Raw genomic sequence first — 25416 nt, forward strand, 5'->3', positions numbered from 1 at the left:
GAAATGTGGAATTACCTTTTCAATACGGACTTAATAATAATAATAATAATAATAATAAGTTAAATTTATATAGGGCCTTTCTCACACCCAAGGTTGCTTTGCAATTAGGAAAGAGGGGAAAAAAAAAGTCCACCAAAAGAGGATCAGGATGTAATTCCAATGGCGTAGCTACAAACAGTCCCACCAAAAGGCGCACAAAGATGCATCGCTCGGAACACCGCGCCGTGGATCCACAAAGCGAGCACAGAAGCACCGACACACAGAGTGCTGGTATGTCCCAAACCACCTGCAGAGCTACTGCGACACCACCGAGCAGCATCGATCGGAACACCACCCCAAGCACAGAAGCACCACCGCACAGAGCACTGGACAACTCTGATTGTTAAAAAGAGCAACAAGCTCACTGCAGTCCATAGCAAGAAGCACAGGCATCACCAACTGCACACCAAGGCCTGAAGGGAACTGACGCCCAAAACTGGGTCCAGAGCTACGACACAACCGGTGGACAAATCACTCAAACATCAAACTATACAAACACAAAAAGAAAAAACAAAGGGAAGGAAAAATAAAAATCTCCAGTGAGAAGCAGCAGCCAAAATGTGCACGGCGTACTCTCAACCGGGGGGGGGGAGTTTTTAGTAATATTCCAATTAGGGCTGTGCGATATGGGGGAAAAAATGAATATCCCGATACATTTTCTTCATTTCACGATATACGATATATATATATCTCGATATATTTAAATCTCCTGTAAAGGACCCCATGAAATCTACCTTTTACTCTTTACTGTTTTCACTACAATCCCTGCAGATTAAATAACATTCTTGGTTAACTTTACAGGTGGTTTTCAACAACACATTTTAAATTGTCATGTTCGTGATTAATCACAATTGAATTGAAATAAGACTATTTTTATTCAACAAAGATGTGGCACAAACTGCAAAATCAATCTTGAAAATTGCAACAAAGGGGCAATACAATACAGAACTGCTCAGAGCTCAAATCAATAAAGTGCAAGCTCAACACTGAGAGACATTTAGCCTAAATAAGAAAAGTGCTCATTCATTAAATTATTTTTAAAAAAATAGATCTCCAAGCTATTAACCTGACTACTGAGAACTACTGGAACATTCACAATAGAGAGAGATTGAGGGAGAGAAGAGAGAGATCTGCAAAACATAATTTTTCTCTTTGCACACTTTTGAACTGAATGTTTTCTGGCTCTGCCTCTCAGATGTGTACAATTCCGGCTGCTGCCTTTCGTGATGACAGGTTTTTTTTGCACACTTTACAAACTGGCATTTGCTGTTCCACGTCCTCCTCGCGATATCCAAAAAAATGCCAGATGACTGACCCCTTACTAGTTCTTTTAGGAACCAATTCGTCCGCTTCCATTTTTAATTTGTCGCTGAAATTGACAGAGCTTACACGGTAGCCTATGCAAAATCAGCGATTGCACGAATTGAGTCAGTGCTGTAAACCGGAACCAGGAAATCTTCCCGCCGGCAGTGTTGCCAGATACTGCTGACGTTTTCCAGCCCAAAATATGTTCACAAACCGCCAAAACGCACTTAAAACCGCCCAATCTGGCAACACAACCGAAACTAGAAAATCTTCCCGGGAGTTCCTTTCAGCACCGAGATGTCGCCCGGGATTGGTTGGCAAGAGCGTGACGTTATTGTTTTCTTTACCCTTAGGCAGCCTCTCACATTACTGCCTGAGGGACGGGGAGAAAACCACCGGGAAATGTTTTAAACAAACACGAAATGAACGCAAGTCGGAAGATGACTATAAAATACTCGATAGTTACGATATAATAATTTTATGTATCGCACACAGAATTTTCGGCGATATATCGAGTATATTCGATATATTGCACAGCCCTAATTCCAGTGTAGAAAATAAAATGGTAATTGTAAAATATTGGCTTTCAGGGCTTTTTTTTGGGGGGGGACCCCTGCAGTTGAGAGCTTTGCTCGTGAAGCTAGTCAGGTTTAGAATGAGTAGGTCATGTATTTAGACTAATATTTTCAAGTTTTTATCATACAAGCATGATAAACATATTGACACAAACTTTATACTTTCCTATGTCCCCACTGCCAGATATTACCTCACCCACGACATAGTAAGCGGGGCGAGGTATTGTAATCAGTGCGGTTTGTTTGTGTGTCTGTCTGTTAACAATCTAGCGTCTAGACAGTTGCACCAATTGATTTAAAATTTTCAGGGTCGGTGCACAATGGTCTGTAGATTACCTGATTAAATTTTGGGGGTAATCGGGTCAAGGTCACTGGAAAGACCAGGTGAGGTTTGTTTTGCCTGGCAACACTTGTATTTTTTAAATTGCCTTAATTAGATGAAAGATAAAACTTGTCACCTTACTCAGTCACACCGGAGTCAGAGTGCTGAGCGCACACTTACACATTCATAAAAGACTATTCACGTGGTAACGACATGATCACTTTCACTCTTTTGGTTTCTCTTGTGCGGTGGGAATGCCCACCGTAAACAGCTTTAAAATATCTCTGCCATAGTTTAGGCTACTTGTTTGGAGGTAAAACTTGAGATGGCATGGCGATTTGATGCTCAGGAGGCATTTCGGATGATTCAGGACGGCAATTCAATTCCGTCTTGAGAACTGCAACACTGATGATGAGCGGTGTCATTTTGAACTTTGACTAGAGCCAGCCAAAGATCAACTCAAGTTAAGTGTAAATATTTCTTCTATTTCTTATGAGCATCTCGGTTGATATGCGTGTGCTGTAGTGCATAGTCTTTGCATGCTTGAGGAGCTAAATAAAACGTGCACCGTCACTAAGCAGTATTTTCAGTCATACGACTTTTCTGTGGGCGGCACGGTGGTGTAGTGGTTAGCGCTGTCGCCTCACAGCAAGAAGGTCCTGGGTTCGAGCCCTGGGGCTGGCGAGGGCCTTTCTGTGTGGAGTTTGCATGTTCTCCCCGTGTCCGCGTGGGTTTCCTCCGGGTGCTCTGGTTTCCCCCACAGTCCAAAGACATGCAGGTTAGGTTAACTGGTGACTCTAAATTGACCGTAGGTGTGAATGTGAGTGTGAATGGTTGTCTGTGTCTATGTGTCAGCCCTGTGATGACCTGGCGACTTGTCCAGGGTGTACCCCGCCTTTCGCCCGTAGTCAGCTGGGATAGGCTCCAGCTTGCCTGCGACCCTGTAGAAGGATAAAGCGGCTAGAGATAATGAGATGAGACGACTTTTCTGTATTCAACACAAGTTCAGCTACAATAATATCTATGTAGTATGCATGTCATGATTGTACAACCCCGATTCCAAAAAAGTTGGGACAAAGTACAAATTGTAAATAAAAACGGAATGCGATGATGTGGAAGTTTCAAAATTCCATATTTTATTCAGAATAGAACATAGATGACATATCAAATGTTTAAACTGAGAAAATGTATCATTTAAAGAGAAAAATTAGGTGATTTTTAAATTTCATGACAACACATCTCAAAAAAGTTGGGACAAGGCCATGTTTACCACTGTGAGACATCCCCTTTTCTCTTTACAACAGTCTGTAAACGTCTGGGGACTGAGGAGACAAGTTGCTCAAGTTTAGGGATAGGAATGTTAACCCATTCTTGTCTAATGTAGGATTCTAGTTGCTCAACTGTCTTGGGTCTTTTTTGTCGTATCTTCAGTTTTATGATGCTCCAAATGTTTTCTATGGGTGAAAGATCTGGACTGCAGTAGGGGTCTGCGCGGGTCGGATTTTTCAGTCCCGCTCCCGCCCGCGCCCGCATTGAACAGTCCCACTCCTGCCCGCGCCTGCAAAGAATTATGATTTTCAGTCCCGCTCCCGCCCGCGCCCACAAAAAAATTATGATTTTCAGTCCCGCTCCCTCCCGCGCCTGCCATATTTTGTCCCGCTCCCGCCCGCAAATCCCGCATGATGCAGACGTTCGCGTTATTTCTCAGGAAAGTTCTTGTCTTGACACAGCGTGATGGTGCCCCGCCCCCTACTTTGAGTGGATTTGAGCATAAATATCTACAGCTCACGTTTGTTATTGTTTACCTTTTTTCTGAATTCAGCATGTAGTATCTCTAATAATAATAATAATAATAATAATAATTGGTGCTATCAAACGATTAAAATATTTAATCGCAAATCACACTTATCACATGAGAAACCATTGTAATTCTCTGATCAGCATAAAAAAGTGAATGGGCTTGCTTTGTACCAATGGGTTGTGGGTTTGTTTTTTTTTTTATTGCAAAGCAGAGCTAGTAAAAGAAATGAATTGATTTACTGCTTGCGTTAGTCTACAACTTTAATCAGAGAGACATGTTACACAGTGATGGTAGGCTTGACTCAATGCTATCCCAGAAATCCTTCCTGTAATATGCAAATTTGGCCGCCTCTGATTGGACAGCCAAATTTGCATATTACAGGAAGGATTTCTCGGATAGCATTGAGTCAAGCCTACCGTCACTGTGTAACCTGTCTCTCTGATTAAAGTTGTAGACTAATGCAACAAGTAAATCAATTCTCTCATGGTTCTCTTGCTGGCTGGGTGTGAACTGCGAGTCATTAGAATGATCAAAGAATTTCCCCTTAGGGTGATCAATGGCAAGTTTAAGATGCTATTTCTCACTCAATCTGACTTTCTCTGCAAATTTAGGCATCTTAAAATGTTTTTATTAATGCCAAATAAAATATCCAGCACAAATTATATATGATCGACATAAATTAATAATTTATAAATTTTATTTCAAGCACGTTTTTAGTTAGCGGGACTGCAGCTTATCACCGCTCCCACCCGCACCGCATATGTGCACTCCCGCTCCCGCCTGCGCGCGCATATGTGCACTTCCGGTCCCGCCTGCACCCGCAATGAGCTTTCAAAATTTGTCCCGCGCCGCACTGCTTTGCGGCGGGTCCCGGGACTCCCGCGGGAGTGCAGGGCTCTAGACTGCAGGCGGGCCAGTTCAGTACCCGGACCCTTCTTCTACGCAGCCATGATGCTGTAATTGATGCAGTATGTGGTTTGGCATTGTCATGTTGGAAAATGCAAGGTCTTCCCTGAAAGAGACGTCGTCTGGATGGGAGCATATGTTGCTCTAGAACCTGGATATACCTTTCAGCATTGATGGTGTCTTTCCAGATGTGTAAGCTGCCCATGCCATAGGCACTAATGCAACCCCATACCATCAGAGATGCAGGCTTCTGAACTGAGCGCTGATAACAACTTGGGTCGTCCTTCTCCTCTTTAGTCCGAATGACACGGCGTCCCTGATTTCCATAAAGAACTTCAAATTTTGATTCGTCTGACCACAGAACGTTTTTCCACTTTGCCACAGTCCATTTTAAATGAGCCTTGGCCCAGAGATGATGTCTGCGCTTCTGGATCATGTTTAGATAGGCTTCTTCTTTGAACTATAGAGTTTTATCTGGCAACGACAGATGGCACGGTGAATTGTGTTCACAGATAATGTTCTTTGGAAATATTCCTGAGCCCATTTTGTGATTTCCAATACAGAAGCATGCCTGTATGTGATGCAGTGCCGTCTAAGGGCCTGAAGATCACGGGCACCCAGTATGGTTTTCCGGCCTTGACCCTTACGCACAGAGATTCTTCCAGATCCTCTGAATCTTTTGATGATATTATGCACTGTAGCTGATGATATGTTCAAACTCTTTGCAATTTTACACTGTCTAACTCCTTTCTGATATTGCTCCACTATTTGTTGGCGCAGAATTAGGGGGATTGGTGATCCTCTTCCCATCTTTACTTCTGAGAGCCGCTGCCACTCCAAGATGCTCTTTTTATACCCAGTCATGTTAATGACCTATTGCCAGTTGACCTAATGAGTTGCAATTTGGTCCTCCAGCTGTTCCTTTTTTGTACCTTTAACTTTTCCAGCCTCTTATTGCCCCTGTCCCAACTTATTTGAGATGTGTTGCTGTCATGAAATTTCAAATGAGCCAATATTTGGCATGAAATTTCAAAATGTCTCACTTCGACATTTAATATGTTGTCTATGTTCTATTGTGAATACAATATCAGTTTTTGAGATTTGTAAATTATTGCATTCCGTTTTTATTTACAATTTGTACTTTGTCCCAACTTTTTTGGAATCAGGGCTGTACTTCAAAAAACAAAACAAAACCGGTAAATGGTGTAAAAAGCAGTTTTAGAACCGTGTTGGGATGTGTGAAAAAACATGACCTTACCCATTGTGATGAATCGTTTTGATCACTTGAATACCCTGCCAACTTATCCCAAAACACTAGGACATAAATTTTTTGATGGCCAGTCAATTGTCAAAATCAATGGACCAGATTTAAGTTTTTGTGCTTGATACATTCTTAAGACTGAATAGAATCACCTCAGGTGACCAAAATGGTTCGTCACAACGTGTAAGGTCATGTTTTCACACATTCCAACACCGTTCTAAAACTGCTTTTTACAACATCTTCATTTATGCTTTTTGTATTTTTTTACAATCATGACATACATACTACATAGATATTACTACAGCTGAACTTGTGCTGAAAACAAGTCACATGACTTTTTGAAAATACTGCTTAGATTTGTTAAAATTGACAACATTAGAGCATGCCAAAATCATTAGTGTCAGAAAATATCCTCAGACTCCAGAGGGTTAAACCAAATTTTGTTGGCTGATATGATTCTTGGATCATGAAATCACAAAATCAGGGATGAGATTTTTCTGCTTTTTGGCGGAATTCCGCTTTTTTGGACTCAAAAATGCTATTTTTTTATATTATTGCAAATCCCTTGGGAAAATTTTGATTTATTGGGGGGGGTTCTGTTTATCCTGGTGACTGAGGCTGAACTCGTCAGTCGATTAGATGTAGACCAGTGTTTACATTTCTATTCGAATGCCTCCATTTTGATTCCCGCACAATCTCGTTTAACGATAGCTTGTATGTGAAGTAAAACTTGTATTATCTGCTTTATGATTGGTCAAAACATCGACATAAAGGATATAACAGCCAATCAACATTCATCATAGTGAAAACTTTCCCGCTATTTCACTGTGATTTCCAAATTTGCTTGTGTTGTACATTTCGATATTCTGTTCATAATATGTTTAAACATCAAAATGCCGAATACATTTGACAAGCGAGATGAAGCTAAGGTGCGTGAAATAGATGCGAGTGTGAAGAATAAGTTCAGATGGGACTGGTTGGATAATAAAGCTACGCTAGCCCTGGTAGATAGCAAGCATGGATGGGTGTCAGTAACCATTGGTGAATTCGTGAAAAAACTCGGTGTTCCCAGTAAAGCTCTTTGTACAGTGTGTAATGACGTAATATTTTACGGATCAAGAGGACTAAAGGCTCTACAGAGTCATGCCGGATCAGTGAAACACCGTAAGAAAACATTTTTGCTAAAGAGCAATTACTCCATATCAAGTGCTTTTAAGCATACTTCAAGTTCAACTACATCCGCGGAGCTGGACACGAGCAGCCCGCGATCACCACCTGAGCACCACATGAGCTGCTGCGATCACCACCACAGGCTCAGCTTCAACGACTTTGTCCGTGAAGCCCGTTGTGCCGATATCAGCCAGGGTATCTCACCAGCAGGTATAAGTCAACTTTTTGTTTGAAATATTTCATTTATGGGTATATTGTTACAAAACCTAAAAGGTTGCACTGAACATGCTGAAAAATTCAAACAAGGTGGGATATGATATTTAAGAGAGAACACTTGTCATGATACAAAAGTTTCAGCTGATGGCATGTTGAATTGGGATATCAACTTCTAGAAAAATACATGTCTTTCATTGCTAAAATTAATGGTTTTTGGGTGTTTAAATTGCCAAAATCCATCAGCTTCCGCCCCCTTGTCCCCCACCGGGGCGTTGCCCCTGGACCCCACTGGGGACCTGCGGTCCCCAGACCCCCCACTGCTTTTCAGATATTTTTTTTTCTCAACATGCGCACTCACCCCTGCAAAATATCTCCACAATCTGGTTTTACAGAGAGATTGTACGTTTTGATACAAAACACATTTTGCACTTAAAATACTCAGACATGGCATCCTAAACTGTGTCATGAACTAGACTTTACTCACGAGTCCAGCTCGTGCTGCCCCTGACAGACACAAGAACAAACCACTAATAGTCAAGAGTAGGCAGTTCCTTAGCTCATCTTTCCTTCTCATTCCTCCTGACAACACAGAGGAGTTGGTGCCAAAAAAGGTTATGAAACTACTGAATCTTTGGCAATGAACACAATGCAGACATTGGTAGTTTGGTAAATATGTATAGACAAGATGGGAATGTTGAGGAAACATGATGAATAAGTGTTTTAAGCAACTTCTAAAAATAGTTGATCCTTGCTATGACTTGGTGAGTTTCTTTTCTTTTTTCTTTTTTTTGACAGCACCCTTCCTTAGCTGTTAACAGAATGCAGGGAGAAGAGCAATAAAAACCAAAACCATGAACCACTGAATCACTTATTTTAAAAATGTAAAACCTACTTGGCTAATGCATTCAGCATTTAAAAATATTTAAACATAAACACTCCTTTGCTTGTTGATCACCTTTTCCATTCATTGCACGTTAAGATACTATACCGAAATATATACTGACCAGCCCAACACCCCCCCCCCCCCCCCCCCCCCCAAAAAAAAAAAAAAATCGCCATTTGGATTTAAATAAGTAAATGTACAAGAACTTTTGACTGGATAATTACTGCAGTGATTAATGTGCTTCATCTGGTAACAATTCTTTTAACCCTAACTGATGCAGTGAGTAGCTTATCTCTTAAACATGTCAGAAGACGTGTCTTGTGCTCATGGAAAAGACGTTACTGGAGATTCCTAAAATGACTGGAATTAGGTTAAGAACTATCCAACACATTCTTAAAACCTGGAAGGATAGTGATGAACCATCAACTTCCTGGAAAAAGATCCTGACGGACAGTGATCAGACATCACTTAAATGCTTGAAGTCGAATCATAAAAAAAATTGACAGTAGAACTCACGGCTATGTTTAATAGTGAAATTAAAAGCATTTCCACACTCGCAGTATGATGAGAACTCGCAGGATTGGGACTAAACAGCTGTGTGGCCATAAGAAAACCACTTGTAGGTGAGCCTAATCGGAAGAAAAGGCTTCAGTTTGTGAGGGAGCATAAAGATTGGACTCTGGAGCCATGGAAAAAGGTCATGTGGTTTGATAAGTCCAGATTTACCCTATTCCTGAATGATTGATATGTCAGGGTAAAAAGGGAAGGACATGAAGCAATGCATCCATCATGTATAGTGGCCACTGTACAAACCTCTGGAGGCAGTGTTCTGATTTGTGGTTGCTTCAGTTGGTCAAGTCAAGGCTCAGCTACGTTCTGGGGCAATAAAATGAAGTCAGCTGACGACCTGAATGTACTGAATGACCAGGTTCTCCTATCAGTGTTCCTACCCCCCTTCCCTGATGGCACAGGCATAAAATTAGGCCTCAGATAGTAAGTGTCTTCAGGTTTCCTGAACCAATCATTTTCATACATGATTTAACCACCATGGAGTCCTGACCTTAACCCCATTGAGAATCCTTGGGATGTGCTGGAGAGGATTTTACGCAATGGTTTGACTCTCCCATCCTCAACACAAGATCTCGGTGAAAAATGAATACAACTCTGGACTGAAATGAATGTTGACGTTGCACAAGTTTATCGAAACAATGCCACAGTGAATGCGTGCTGTAATCAAAGCTAAAGGCAGTCCAACCAAATATTAGAGCGCGTGTAATTTGGCCAAAGTGGCCTTTTTTTTTTTTGGGAGATATCATTGTAAAGCTTTAACATCAATTGGCAACCTAGTTTGGTTGCTCTCTTCAGTAGTGTTAAAAATGATTAAAAAAATTTTTTATATATTTTTGTTAGAATGCTGACTCCTAGTGTAAAATAATTTGGCGCACACATTTCTTTCAAAAGGCAGTTCTACTGTTTTTTTTTTTTTTTTGTGAGAACAAAGATTTTAGAACAATTACCTAACTTTATGGAGCAACATGAAGATAATTTTTGTTTAAAATGCCATGTGTTCAACAATGACAATGTTAGACAGATGGATAAAGAGGTATGCTTTTAGTCTTCCCATATCAAATTCAAAACTGGTATCTCGTCTCTTTAGCATCTGTAGCACACGTGGTAACATGAAGTACTAGTGATATGACAATAAGTGGGAATAATCTTTGTGTATGAAAGCATCCAAGTTAGTGATATACTGACAGTGTTATTTTTCCAAAGACGGGCAATAATCTGATGTGTGGCCTTTTTTTTTTTTTTTTTTTTAAACTGAATTAAACCATTTGTAGAGCAAAATCGGCATTTATTGTTTTATTATGACTGTTATAAGGCCTATATTACATCGATGGCCTTTGCTCACATTACATTCAGGCACAAAGCCTTGACCTGGCAATACAGTATAAATGTATCCTCATCAGCACCACCTTTTTTATTATGTCTGTGCTTGTTTTTTTTTCTCCTATGCAGTGAATGGTGTGTGTTCTGATGGGGGTGTGTGTGTGGACAACAAAATGCCTCCTCCAACTGAATCTCAGGTAGTGTGCCTGAGGCAGATTGTGTTGGCTGGTTTAGGAGATCATCTAGCCAGACGAGTACAAGCTGAGGAGCTACTGGATCCAAAGTGGAGAAATGGTTATAAGGTGAAACACACACAGAGCGATGCAGTAGTTTAATCACTGACAATCTGGCAGTCTTCCACGATGTACTAAAGAGATTAGATTAGACAGAGCTCACATATGAAGTATAATCTTTTCAGTTTTTACAGGAAAATTGAAAACCGTTTACACATACAAGTAACTGGAAGCTGAAGAAAACAGTCTAGACTACTAGTGCATCTCAAATTAGAACATCGTGAAAGGTGTGGGTTTTTTTGGGGGGGTTTTGGAACTTTAATTCAAAGGTAAATTTTCATATTCTAAATTCATTACACGTAAAGTAAAATATTTCAAGCCTTTTTTTGTTTTCGTTTTGGTGATTATGGCATATAGTTCATGAAAATCAGAAATCCAGTGTCTCAAATTATTAGAATATTTCCCAAGATCAATCAAAAAAGGATTTACAATACAGAAATGTCCAATTTCTGAAAAGTATGTTCATTTATACACTCAGTACTTGGTTGGGGCTCCTTTACCATGAATTACTGCATCAATGCGGTGTGGCATGGAGGTGATCAGCCTGTGGCACTGCTGAGGTGTTATTGAAGCCCATGTTGCCTTCAGCTTGTCTGTATTTTTGGATCAGGTGTTTCTCGTCTTCCTCTTGACAATACTCCATAGATTCTCTGTGGGGTTCAGGTCATGTGAGTTGGCTGGCCTATCAAGCACAATGATATCATGGTCAGCAAACCATTTTTGTAGTAGTTTTTGCCACTGTGGGCAGGTGTTAAGTCCTGCTGGAAAAGGAAATCGGCATCTCCATAAAGCTTGTCAGCAGATGGAAGCATGAAGTGCCCTAAAATCTCCTGGTAGTTGGCTGTGATGACTTTGGACTTGATAAAACACAGTGGACCGACACCAGCAGATGACATGGCACCCCAAATCATCACAGACTGAGGAAACTTCATACTGGACTTCAAACACCTTGGATTCTGTGCCTTTCCACTCTTCCTCCAGACTTTAGGACCTTGATTTCCAAATGAACTGCAAAATTTACTTTCATCTAAAAAGAGGACTTCGGACCACTGAGCAACAGTCCAGTTCTTTCTCTTCTTAGCCCAGGTAGGACGCTTCTGATGACGTCTCTGTTTCAGGAGTGGTTTGATATTAGGAATGCGGCAGTTGTAGCCTCTTTCCTGAAGATGTCTGTGCGTGGTGGCTCTTGCTGTACTGACACCATCCTTAGTCCACTCCTTGTGAAGCTCTCCCAAGTTCTTGAATTGGCTTTTCTTGACAATTCTCTCAAGGCTGCCGTCATCCCTGTTGCTTGTGCACCTTTTCCAGCCAGCCTTTTCAGCAATGACCTCCTGTGGCTTATTCGCCTTGTGGAGGGTGTCCATGGTTGTCTTCTGGACAACTGCCAAATCAGCAGTTTTCCCCATGATTGTGGCTGTGTGTACTGAACTAGACCGAGAGATGCACGGTATTTGTACTGTTTTACTTAAACTTGAAATGAAATATTCTCATATGTAGAGATGCTGGATTTCTGATTTTCTTGAGCTGTAAGCCATAATCATCAAAATTAAAACAATAAGAAGCTTGAAATATTTCACTTTGCCATGTAATGAATATGGAATGTATGAAAGGTTACCTTTTGGAATATTCTTCCAGGATATTCAAATTTTTTGAGCTGCACTAGTATACTACCATTTTTACAATATGCCTTTTACAGTCAGAGATAACATTTTATGGTTAATAGTAAAGTGATTTCATTGATGTAGCACATTGTGTTGAATGTAGTAATTTTTTGTATCTGCATAGACTCCTCTGTTGGATGATCCTGTGTTTATACATCCATCCTCTGCACTTCACAAAGAACTGCCTGAGTTCGTTATCTACCAAGAAATCATGGAAACTACCAAAATGTACATGAGAGGTATGTGAGTTTGTTTGAGGTTGTGCTTGCGTATGTGCTATGAAAATATTTCTGATTTGATTTTTTTTTTTTAAGTGACTGTCAGGCACATGCTTAGTCAAATTATGGATTTTTGCTTTTTCTTATCGGTATCAGATAATGAAGCACTTTAATGGAAACACTTTAATGTAAGCACTTAAGCTAAAAATCAATATGTGAAAATGGAATTCTGTTGAGCTCAGTTTTTCATAGCTTATATTCACGATCAGGTGACACTGTGTGTGTATATATATATATATATATATATATATATATATATATATATATATATATATATATATATATATATACACACACTTTTATTTAAACAACAATACATCATGTAATTTATTGTTATCTTGGGGCACATGAGTGTTAATAGCATGTTGCTTCAGGATTGGTTTGAATTTTGAGATTTTACTTTCATATTATTTTTCTTATATTTTCTGCTTGAAATTTGTTTCAAATATCTACACCAGACCTCACAAGTTCTCAAAGACTAAAGGTACCCCAAAATACAACACACATGAGGGGCTTGTTTTCTCTGCCCAGTATTTACTACCTTATAGAACAGGGGTCATCAACTGATGGACTGGAAAATTGGGATTGTCAACTGATGGGGGGGAAATACTGTCTGAGCACTAATCACGAAGTATAAAACTAGCTGTCGTTCAGTGACTTCTAAACATGAACCAGCATGGCTTCTGTATCATCTCCTTTGTTGCAGCTTATCCAATTCACATGCATTTTATGTAAATTATGAAGGCAAATATGAACTGAAGGCAGCTGATTGGACCAGAGACTTGCCAGAGAGATGGACATTATGCCAGACAGGGGAGCTGTCACAGATATTTAATTTAGCATTTCTGACCAGGTCACCAAACTGATGATATGACTCGTTTAAAAACCAATCAACAATGACAATAAAGCGTTAAAGATAAATGGATAGAGATTTGCTTTTATTCTTCATGTCAAATTCAAAACAGGGTCTGTGGCACTCATCAGTGATAACATGAAGTAACAGCCTGACATAAAACATAACCACTTTGCATTGTGTCCTTTATAGCTAGAAACTAAAATAATTGTTTTAAATATAATGATCTTTCAGTCATGTTAGTGACCTATGGAGACCTTTTGTGTGAATGAATTTTATGTAACTGAACCTATACATATTTGATACTCCTGATATAATGAAATTGTTCAGAATGGTACAGATTTGTAGAGGCGATTGTGTATTGCAGACTAATGGTTACATGATGTTACTTATAGGAGTGTGTGCAGTGCAAGCTGATTGGATCCCAAAGCTCCTTCCCCAGTATTGTCACTTCAGTGGACCAGAACAAAGCCCTGCCCCATGGTACTGCCCTGTCAGTGGCAAAGTGAAGTGTCAACAACAGAGCACCTTCTGTAAGCCTCCACCGTCTTCTCTCATGTTCTTTGCCCCGTCTGACCCTTACCTCGAGGTATTGATAGATGAAGCATGCCATTTTTTTTCCTAGTTTTATGAACTCTGTGCATCTATATTTATAGTCAGAGTTGGATGGAAGCTTCCTGCCATTGAGATGGATCATCCTGAAGGCCTTGAGCGATACAAACTGTTTGCCAAGTTCCTGCTGGAAGGACAGGTATGCTTGTTTTGAATCTGTAGGTTTTACAGTTATACACATATATTAATAACATGGAGAAATTGGTGATTAACTTCTGGGTTGCATGCAATAGGTGTGTCCCAAATTGCAGCGATACAGTACATATTTACTGACAACCCCTGCAACCATGCTGAAGACTTGGGCCAAGTAAGAGCACAATCCGCATAAATAATTTTGTGTATGAGTGCAGATGTGTGGTATAAACAGTAAAAATCAAATGTTTGGACACACTTATTACTATGAATGAGTGAGTCCATACTTTTGATGTGTGTCTCTCTCTCTCTCTCTCTCTCTCTCTCTCGCGCTCTCTCTCTCTCTCTCTCATATATATTGTGTGTTTTTTTCAGGCTGCAACCTCGAACAGAAAATCTTTTGGGAACGTTAGTGTCCGACAAAGTGGACAACCGAGATGCCTTACAGGCTGCATGGAAGAATAATAAAAAATGTAAGTAGGTGTGGACATTTCAGGCTTGGAGGAAAACATCATCCAGGTTTCCATAAACATGATATTTTCTCATGGGTCTCAAAGCTCTGGTAGGCTATGACTTCCCTGGAACTGATTTAAAATCACTGATAAATATTTTATATGTATGATGTAGATTTGTAGATAAAGCCTGTGACTTGAAAACAAAAAAGTCACACTAGATTTTCTCAAAAGATTAAGAATGAGTTGAGTGCTATCATTCGTATAGCTGGATTTACTGAACTGAGAGCTCGCATTACTTCCATCGACATCTAATTGCCGTCTTTTGATCTGAAACCCAAATGTTTTCAATATATAGCAAAATCAATTGGCCTTGATATTATACACACTAGGTTTACAATAAGTATTTAGTAATTAACAATACAACTATTCTTACATAAGGGTTAAAATTTTAAGTATGAGATTCCAAGTAACTTTGTTAACAATGACTGACTTTTAAAATGACTCGTAACTAGACATGGTAAAATCATTTGGCATTCAGACTAAAATCTGCTGGACTAGAACTGAGAAAATGGAAGAAAACATCAACCATACACTGAGAGACTCCGGTTGAAATTATGGTTTCTCTGAGGTGACTGGCATAGTACTATTTTCTGAGGGGTGCATATCTTGATTCCTTAGTTTCAAATCAATTACGGTAGTGTACACAGGCAAAAATGGCAAAATTTTCCATTGTTCACATATTTATGGACCAGACTGTGTTGTGTGATACAAGTTCCTAATTAGAGAGGAGACCTGAATGCCTACAGTATACTGTAGCCAGGAGTGTATAAGCACATACAGTTGAACTCAAAATTATTAGCCCCCCTTGTGGAATTGAACATAATTCTTGATTTCTCCATGAAAATGACCATTGACAACAAATGTTTTTATTCTTGAAATAAATGCACTATGAAGACATTGTCCAACAAGTTTCATTACGATATCTTATTATCACACTGAGTTTCAACCAAAAACAGCAAAAGTGAGATGTTCAAAATTATTAGCCCCCTGACCATTAGTAGTCAATTGTGTACCCTTTTTGACCCACAACTGACAACAACCTCTTGGAATAGTTTTTCACTAGGTTGGCACAGGTCTCCTGAGGAATTTTGGCCCATTCCTCCATTGCAAACTGTTCCAACTGGCCCAAATTGGATGGTTTTCGTGCATGGACGTTCTTTTTCAGCACTTGCCACAGGTTTTCTATTGGATTGAGATCTGGGCTCTGTGCAGGCCACTGTATGACGTTGGTCTTGGTATCCTTGAAGTATTGCTGGACTATTTTAGATGTATGCTTTGGGTCGTTATCTTGCTGGAAGACCCAACGACGACCTAAGCGCAAAGTGAGAGCAGACTTCTGCATGTTTTCCTTCAGTATTTTTAGGTAATCTTCCTTTTTCATGGTGCCATGCACCCGAACCAGACTGCCTGTACCTGAGGCTGCAAAACAGCCCCACAGCATGATGCTGCCACCACCATGTTTAACTGTGGGAACTGTGTTCACAGGGTTGAAGGCCTCTCCCTTTCTTCGCCATACATAGGCAATGTCCATATGCCCAAACAGCTCCAATTTCGTCTCATCTGACCAAAGCACAGACTTCCAAAACTCATCTTTCTTCTTCAAGTACTCACGGGCAAACTTTAGTCGGGCTTTGATGTGACGATGTTTTAGTAAGGGGGTTCTTCTGGGACGATAGCCCCGAAGCCCATTCCGATGAAGAGCCCTCACAACAGTGTGCCTTGACACACAAACTCCAGAAGAGGCCAGGTCAGCAACAATTTCCTTTGCAGATGTACGGGGCTCTTTACGGACATCTCTGACAATTTTTCTTTCCAGAGTTCTTGAGATCTTACACTTGCGTCCACGACCAGGTTTGTTCTTGACCGAATTTGTCTCCTTGTACTTGGCAATGATGCACCGAACTGCAGTTCTGGAGACTGTAAACCTCTTCAAAATGGCAGTGTAGCCTTGGCCCTTGTCATGAGCCTCCACAATCTTTTGTCGGAGTTCAAGACTTATTTCTTTAGTCTTCGGCATTGTGACAAATAGTAATCCTCCTCATTCATTCAAATGCCCTGTTCCTTGGAGTCCTTTTAAACTGTTGAATGGAGCCAATTGACTACAGGTGTTGCTAGGAAGCCAATTGATTGCACAGGTGTTGTTTAAAAGCTGATTGGTTAATTAACTGTGTTTTAAAAGCAAGAATCCACATGGGGGCTAATATTTTTGACCAACTCATTTTTACCATATTTCATATAAAGACAGCCTAAAACTTATTTCATATTCCAAAATGCACCACAAACATCTGAATAGTACTGGTGATTGTTTGTGTATATCAATTTTTATCAATGCTTTAAACATTTGGAGGATATTTGGGAAAATGTTCCAAAATTTAAGGGGGGCTAATAATTTTGAGTTCAACTGTAAATGACCCTGCTTTCTGGGTAGGTAGAATCGCTTTATTCCCTCCTCTGTCTGTCTGAACCAATCATGGGCATCTGCGAACTCATGCATACAAAAGAGGGTAGTTAGCTTTTCAGTGTGTCTTCACCTGGCCTGTGATGTAGCATGAGCAGCAGTTTGAAAGAGATGACTGGCATCACCTTTCAGAGGGACCACTTGTTAATGAATGATACCCCACCCTGGTGAAAGCTGTTGTGTGATAAGTGAGAACTAGCTAATGACAAACAGGAAGAAAATTTGGTTTAAAAAAAACCCCAAAACCTTGTATCTGTTTATTTCTCCTAACAGTTCTCCTGTCAGTATACTGTCAGTGGGTTCCAACGTCTCTTCATGAAGAAGTTGCCAAGAGCTGGCCTCCTGTCTGACACAAACACGCTGCCTTATCACCCATCTGTGGAAACACTAGCGTGTTGCCCCTTTAAAACCTTAAGCCGAGCTGGTCTTTCGAGATTCACACCTGCATAAACACGAATCTCAAGGCTGAAGATTTTATCATGTCTCTCCAGAGACCGATGGACATTTTTACCAGCTTTATATATTTATTAATGAACTCACTGTGGACTTGAGATGATGGATGAAATCTGTTGGAATATGGAACTTCTGTTCCTATATTTAATCCTGAAATGAATATCACCATTGAAAGTATGACTAGGCTTAAACTGGTTTATCTTCCATTTGGTTATGTAGTCATTAAGAGGTCAAAAACCAGATTTGTGGGTTTCAAATGGTTGTGAAATATCACAGATAATTGTCATTCTAACATGTTTTGTATCCAGTAAGAATGAGTCTTGTATTATAAGTGAGAGCCCGGTTTCTCTCTCTGGTTTAGTCAAATACTTTCAATGTTTCTTCTACATTTAAAAAGGGATGCTTGAGTCCAAAATAATTGTACTGTAAAGTGATGCATAAAGTTTTGCTTATTTCATTTTGAATAAAATTTTTGTGGTGTCTACTGTGAGTTGTCAATCAGTATGGAAATTTTGAATGAAACTGAGCAAGTTGGCTTAAGGAATTTACAGTACCATAGTGTGTGTGCATGCGCGTACAGCGGTGCTTGAAAGTTGGTGAACCCTTTAGAATTTTCTATATTTCTGCATAAATATGACCTAAAACATCGGATTTTCACACAAATCCTAAAAGTAGATAAAGAGAACCCAGTTAAACAAATGAGACAAAAATATTATACTTGGTCATTTATTTATTGAGGAAAATGATCCAATATTACATATCTTTGAGTGGCAAAAGGATGTGAATCTCTAGTAGTAGCAGTTAATTTGAAGGTGAAATTAAAGTCTGGTGTTTACAATCAGGTGTGAGTGGGCACCCTGTTTATGTAAAGAACAGGGATCTATCAAAGTCTGATCTTCACAACAAGTTTGTGGAAGTGTATCATGGCATGAACAAAGGAGATTGCTGAGGACCTCAGAAAGTGTTGTTGATGCTCATCAGGCTGGAAAAGGTTACAAAACCATCTGTAAAGAGTTTAGACTCCTCCAATCCAGTCACCCAGACTGTGTACAAATGGAGGAAATTCAAGACCATTGTTACCCTCCCCAGGAGTGGTCGACCAACAAAGATCACTCCAAGAGCAAGGCGTGCAATAGTCGGCGTGGTTGCAAAGGACCCCAGGGTAACTTCTAAGCAACTGAAGGCCTCTCTCACATTGGCTAATGTTAATGAGTCCACTGTCAGAAGAACACTGAACAACAATGGTGTGCATGGCAGGGTTGCAAGGAGAAAGCCACTGCTCTCCGAAAAGAACATTGCTGCTCATTTGCAGTTTGCTAAAGATCACATGGACAAGCCAGAAGGCTATTGGAAAAAATGTTTTGTGGACGGATGAGACCAAAATAGAACTTTTTGGTTTAAATGAGAAGCGTTATGTTTGGAGAAAGGAAAACACTGCATTCCAGCATAAGAACCTTATCCCATCTGTGAAACATGGTGGTGGTAGTATCATGGTTTGGACCTGTTTTGCTGCATCTGGGTCAGGACAGCTTGCCATCATTGATGGAACAATGAATTCTGAATTATACCAGTGAATTCTAAAGGAAAATGGCAGGACATCTGTCCATGAACTGAATCTCAAGAGAAGGTGTGTCATGCAGCAAGACAACGACCCTAAGCACACAAGTCGTTCTACCAAAGAATGGTTAAAGAAGAATAAAGTTAATGTTTTGGAATGGCCAAGTCAAAGTCCTGACCTTAATCCAACCAAAATGTTGTGGAAGGACCTGAAGCGAGCAGTTCATGTGAGGAAACCCGCCAACATCCCAGAGTTGAAGCTGTTCTGTACGGAGGAATGGGCTAAAATTCCTCCAAGCCGCTGTGCAGGACTGATCAACAGTTACTGGAAACGTTTAGTTGCAGTTATTGCTGCACAAGGGGGTCACACCAGATACTGAAAGCAAAGGTTCACATACTTTTACGACTCAGATATGTAATATTGGATCATTTTCCTCAATAAATAAATGAGCAAGTATAATATTTTTGTCTCATTTGTTTAATTGGGTTCTCTTTATCTACTTTTACGACTTGTGTGAAAATCTGATGTTTTAGGTCATATTTATGCAGAAATATAGAAAATTCTAAAGGGTTCACAAACTTTCAAGCACCACTGTGTGTGTGTAATATATAGATGTATTAAAAATATATTTTTTCAGGTGTTTTCATTTCTGTGTCTGACATTTTAGAGTGAATGACTTGGTTAAAAAAAAAAAAAAGGTTTGGAACAATTTATAGGCCCTGATCCTGTCCCATTCCTTTTCTAACACTGTGACACGTTTTTCGCACCAGAATTCAAAGACTCCATTGTAAATCCTGATGCAGGACTGGTTAGGTGTATGAAAGGCTTGGGCATTCCTCCTGTACGCGTACACATTCATGCTTCACATGCCTTTTAAAAGTCATGCTGTGAAGATTCATATATGGTTCAGTGCACAGTAGTCATGTAATGTAAGGGCGTGAATTAAAATGAAATCATTTACGAACGTCCAAAAAAATAAAATAAAAAAATTGCAGTTGTGGTGCAGGCAAAAACACACCTTCCCTTGAGGGAGAAAGTGGGGGAGGGGAAGCTGTGTGTGTGTTTTGCAACTCTTTCCCAGGCAGATGTGTGAGAGGACACACCCAAACATGCCTGGTTGAGGCGAGTCCAGTGGCGAGCGGAGGGGAGGGGAGGGGAAGAGAAGAGAACAGGCATACTGGCTGAAAGTGAACGAGTAAAAAAGAAGGCGTAACTATAATGGGGGGGAGTGAAAAAGTTTAAGTACAGTCACACCTGACAGCTCATCGTGTGCAACGCTGTAAAGAAGAGAGTTCACACATTCGAAGAGCTCAAGATAAACTTAGCGAGAGGAAAAAGACCAAAGTGCAGAATGAGGGATTCAGGAAAAAGGGGAAGTGGAGAGCAGAGCCAGATGAGTAAGAACGGTTTAAAGAGTTTCTCTTCCTATCTAAACTCTTCTCGGTTCTTTCTCTTCCATGCATGGCGACAAACACACCTTCTTCTTCTTCTTTGTACATTCCTTGTCGTTGCTGGACTTCACTTTTGAAAGTGAAAGTGTTTGTGGAAAACAGATCCGATTCCAAGCTGGGCAGAAATCCGCATTCTTTAATACGCAATGTTCGAGTCCTGTGAATAAAGCCGACAGTGTTGTGAGTTTAGCTGGACTGCATATCCTCTAGGGTGGTCCCCAAATTTTTTTTTTTTTAGGATTTTGTTACGACCACCTTACCTTTTTTTAAAAAAAAATTGCCTAAAAGAAGTTATTGTGCGAACTTTGGTTAAGATTGAACAATGTTTAGAGGTGCCACAAAGCCATTAAAGTTTTCACTCAAGACACAATATAAAATAATGTAGCTTATCAACTGTTTCATATTAATACAAACAATACAGTAATATAACTTCCTGTGTTCAAAGTAACAATAGCTATTACTTGTCTGTGATTTTCTAAACCCTTCGGTATTCAGGGGTGCAGATAGGATTTTTGAACTGGGGGGGACTGAGCTGTCAGCAAATGATTCCATTTTGTGTAAATGCATATATGCATATATATATATATATATATATATATATATATATATATATATATATATATACTGAAGCTTCAATTGTGAGTTTTCTAACTGAATGAACATTGGTAGACAAAGGCCTACCTGGTCAACACTAGCCATACATGATCAAATTGTTATTTGTCTGGTATGTTAATCACGCTCCAAAACTTCATGTCTTCTGCATGTTTTATTTAAACATTTGCTGATCTCAGCAGGATGAAGAATCTCATCACAGAAACTTTAACTGTAACTTCTAACAAAAGGGAATGTCCAAAAATTAATAACAAAATAAAATTGAAATGATTCACACTCGTGCCTTCATGTAAATGATTAGAAACATAAAATGTGTATGAAAACAAGTATAAACACTTGAACAACAGATTCACACAAATAAAAATAAGTATTTTTTCCAATAAACAAAATTGATGGAAAAAAATTTTTCCCTCTGCAGCCAAACAAATTTACTGTCTAGAAGCAGACTCAGTAGGTCCCAAAAACATCTCTCCGCCGCCTCCCAGTTTAAAAACTGGGACATCGTGGAACATGGAATTCGAAAAAAATGGACAGTTAATGAAACGAAAACCCCAACGTTTATGCTGGTAGATGCTAGATTTCAATGCTTTTCCGACTTAAAACTTCCAACTTACGAGTACAACTGAACGCACCATTAGTCGTAGCAGAAACACCGTTGCTATCAAATGGATCAGCTGTGCAGTGTTATTAACCGAGAATTATGTGGAAAATTGAACACCTCGCTTTCCCAACTCTGCAAGGATCTGCTCCAGCCTTTCCCCTTCTTGAATCGGTGTAATGTGGATTGATCACAGACAAGGCTACTGCTGCTGCCATTTCAACTTTGTACTGCAATGTAAGTTAGCCTAACTAATGGAACATTAATCCTCACTTTTTCTACCCATGTTTGGCGCCTTATGTAGGGACGGTGGGTGGGGGGGACAGATAGGGGTCACTATAAATCTGGGGGGGACATGTCCCCCCGTCCCCAGTGCCATCTGCACCCTTGTCGGTATTATGGTATTTTGTGGAGATAAAAGAACACACTAAGGACTTCCCTAGCAGAAGGAAGCTTTCTCCCAGACAGTTCCTTGGAAGTGGGACCAATTAACCAAACATAATTGTCCTTTCTGGTTTTGTGCTTTGCACCACCGGTACTACTTGTATTAGGCCTACTGTTGCTAGCCATCTGAAAAACATAGAAAGAAGAACATTCACATCTTCATCAGCATATTACGATCAGTGCTCATTGTTTAAGAACCCCTTAGTGCATGAAAGTTAACCTTCTATCAGTCTATAAACTCTTCCTGCCTCTTCTTTTTCATAGAAGTGGCATATTCCCTCTAGAACTGTGACTTTTTGGGGGTTTGAGATCTTCTCTGCAATAGTCTACGCACCAACTAATGTTAATGGCTTAACCCGATTTGCAACCTCGTGTGGCACCTCTAAATATTAACCAATTTTTCTGAAATTTTGCTTGTTGCCTTCTTTTAGCCTGTGTAAAAAAAAAAATGGTAGGGTGGTCGGAATGTTTTGGTAAAAAAAATTTTCCCATACATTTCGGGACCACCTTAATATCCTCTCCTCTCTTCTGTTCGGATCCCAAAGTTCTTGCGAATGAGCACACACTCCTGAGCTAGTGTGAATATTTCTTTCAGTATTTGAGATTTTGCTTGCTTTTTGTTTTGCCCATCTGCTGCAGAACATTTAGCTCCCATTTTGGAGTTCCCCTGCTTGCCCATTTTAGTTCTTTCCCTGCTTGAACCAGCAACCAAGTTGTAGACATGGAGTGGCATAGGTGCTCTTGCATGATCTGTTGATGTTCAGGACAACGTTGCATATGCAGGATATCTCCTTTGTTCCTGGTCCAAAATGAAGGTCCACAAAACAGTATAACTTGTAGCCGTATACTTCGGTTATAACCTCAACTCTTGGGGTGGCACTTGGGTTGGCAAGGCTTATTTCTGTGCCACTTATCTGGCCAACCCAACTCATCTTGACTAAGCGAGGGATTATTCATTATCTGATCAGTTAGTTCACTTTTATTAAAGCAAGAGAAATAAGAAAACGTGCAGGGGTACTCTAGGATACAGGTTGGGAATCGCTGCTGTAATGTAAATGGATAATAAGCAATTTCTTTCATGGAGTAATGGCAGCATATACCACCCTGTCACAATTTATTAAGGATTTTTTTTTTGTTACATGGGGTGAGTCTGTGAAACCTGCTTTCAACCTGATGGTTATTTATTTACTTACTTACTTACTTACTTACTTACTTACTATGACCATCATAGAGCTCATACTGGCATGGAACCAAAATGCCTTATAGATCCAAATGTGTAGCTCTTCTAGAAAACTTATTGCAGAGCATAGAAGAGCCTGTGTATTTGAATTATTCTCCCATTCTTGGACCAGTTTCAACCTGGCAGTCACCAGGGGTAATTTCTCCTCCACCACCAAGCTTGGCTGCCCCAGGTGTCTATGTAATCTTTCATGAGAGTTTCTTTTTTCCTGTAGGCAGATTTGTTAACGGGCAATTTTACACAAAATCAAGCTGGATTGTGCATCTCAAGAGATTTAAAACATGCAAAGATAAAGCTCAGAGTTACTGACCACTTCAATGTGGTTTTTTTTTTTTTTTTTTTTTTTTTTAGATGTAAACTCAATATGACCTGTAATGAAATGTGTCAGTTCTGGTGTTAATATTGACATAGAACTTTTATGAAAATCAGTATTTTATGGGTTGACATTGCAAGGCCAATGCTGTCGTCGAGTCGACCGTTTGATACTAGTGATGTCAGTCATGAATTTGTCCCTTTTGAACTAATCTTTTGTATGATTTGGGAGTAGTGAGTCATCTCAGTGAATTAATTTTTCTCTGGGCAGTGCATGTGTACCATTCAGGTTCAGATTCGTTCGCAAACAGGTCTTTCGGGTCTGAGGCTTCCATTCACTTGTCACATGACCACTTCATACCCTCAGTGTAGGAACGACTGATTCCTTCATGAATTGCAGTCACAGGTCTTTCAGGCCCAAGTCTCTCATTCATTATTCACATGGTTACAGCAGTAACATGACCAATGCTATTGCTGGAGAGAAGAGCTTGCTAATGTTAGCTGGTCAACCCAAACATTTCTGTAGCTAGCTAGCTGTGTGTAATATAGCTGTTGAATGGATGTATAATTGGCCTTTCCGTTGGAACAAGTTCATACACTGTGGGTCTAGGCTAAAGTGAATTGCCATCATGCAATGAATAGAATGGGGAAATAAATAAAAAACATTCATACGCACACCCACACGTGTTGTGTGTGTGATTATCTCTAGCCACTTTATCCTGTTCTACAGGGTCGCAGGCAAGCTGGAGCCTAGGACGGTTCTCAAATACCCCTTTTCCACCAAATCAGTTCCAGGGCTGGTTCGGGGCTGGTGCTGGTTCACAACTCGTTCAACTCGTGAGCCAGCTGAGAACCAGTTTGCTTTTCCATAGCTCGCGGTGCTAAGAGGAGACACGTCAGTTACGTCGCTGTGTACGTCATTACGTCGCTGTATACGTCAGTTACGTCGCTACGTTTGCATAAACCTTGCTGCGAATATCGAAGCAAAAACAACATGGAAGCAGCAGCAGCAACAACAACAACAATAATAATAATGGATGACTTCGAATTTGTACAGCTGCTGCTTCTCGTTGCTTAAAAATGGTGATCTTTCGCGGCCTTGTTATTGTTGTTGGTCTTAACAAGTCCCCCCCCCCCCCCCCCCCCCCCCCCCCCGCTGACGTAAGCGGTTCTTTCCTCTGGTGCGGGAAGATCATCAGGATAGGAACTGATCACTTCTGATCTAAATCTGTCACACTGCAGAAAATATCAAGTGAAAAATATCTTGAATATTAGTAAATTTAATATTTCTTATTCTGAGATTACAAATCAAACATAAGATGGCTCAGCCTGTGTTTAGTTGCTTTTTACTCATTTTCAAGCTTTAAATTTTCTTAATCTAATGGCAGATAATTTTGCTTAGTTTTCAAAAGAAACACTTGATGTTGGAAAAAATAATCTGCCAATTTACACCATGTCAAGCTTGAAATTAGTGAAAGAGTCTAGAATTGAAATCAATTTAATAAATATGATTTAATACTCCTATTTAGTTTATTTTACTCTTAGAAATAAGATACTTTTGATTATATTCAAGATATT

The 25416-nt window shown here is 39.9% G+C and overlaps 2 protein-coding genes across 4 annotated transcripts in view; both read left to right on the top strand.

Moving 5' to 3' along the window:
* dhx37 (DEAH (Asp-Glu-Ala-His) box polypeptide 37) overlaps nt 1–18081 on the top strand; it is a 115727-nt gene extending 97646 nt beyond the window's left edge. For both annotated transcript variants that reach the window (XM_060931775.1, XM_060931776.1), the window contains 7 exons: nt 10498–10670; nt 12447–12561; nt 13849–13986; nt 14110–14204; nt 14299–14372; nt 14573–14670; nt 17444–18081. In XM_060931775.1, the coding sequence (XP_060787758.1) occupies nt 10498–10670; nt 12447–12561; nt 13849–13986; nt 14110–14204; nt 14299–14372; nt 14573–14670; nt 17444–17520 (770 nt within the window). In that variant the 3' untranslated portion in view covers nt 17521–18081. The remainder of the gene's footprint in view (nt 1–10497; nt 10671–12446; nt 12562–13848; nt 13987–14109; nt 14205–14298; nt 14373–14572; nt 14671–17443) is intronic.
* A 2327-nt stretch (nt 18082–20408) lies between these two features.
* Nucleotides 20409–25416, top strand: part of si:ch211-166a6.5 (clustered mitochondria protein homolog) — a 94509-nt gene continuing 89501 nt past the window's right edge. For both annotated transcript variants that reach the window (XM_060931778.1, XM_060931779.1), the window contains exon 1: nt 20409–20578. In XM_060931778.1, coding sequence (XP_060787761.1) covers nt 20533–20578 — 46 coding nt within the window. In that variant the 5' untranslated portion in view covers nt 20409–20532. The remainder of the gene's footprint in view (nt 20579–25416) is intronic.

The sequence above is a fragment of the Neoarius graeffei genome, chromosome 10 (genome assembly GCF_027579695.1).
Source record: "Neoarius graeffei isolate fNeoGra1 chromosome 10, fNeoGra1.pri, whole genome shotgun sequence".
Classification (NCBI taxonomy): domain Eukaryota; kingdom Metazoa; phylum Chordata; class Actinopteri; order Siluriformes; family Ariidae; genus Neoarius; species Neoarius graeffei.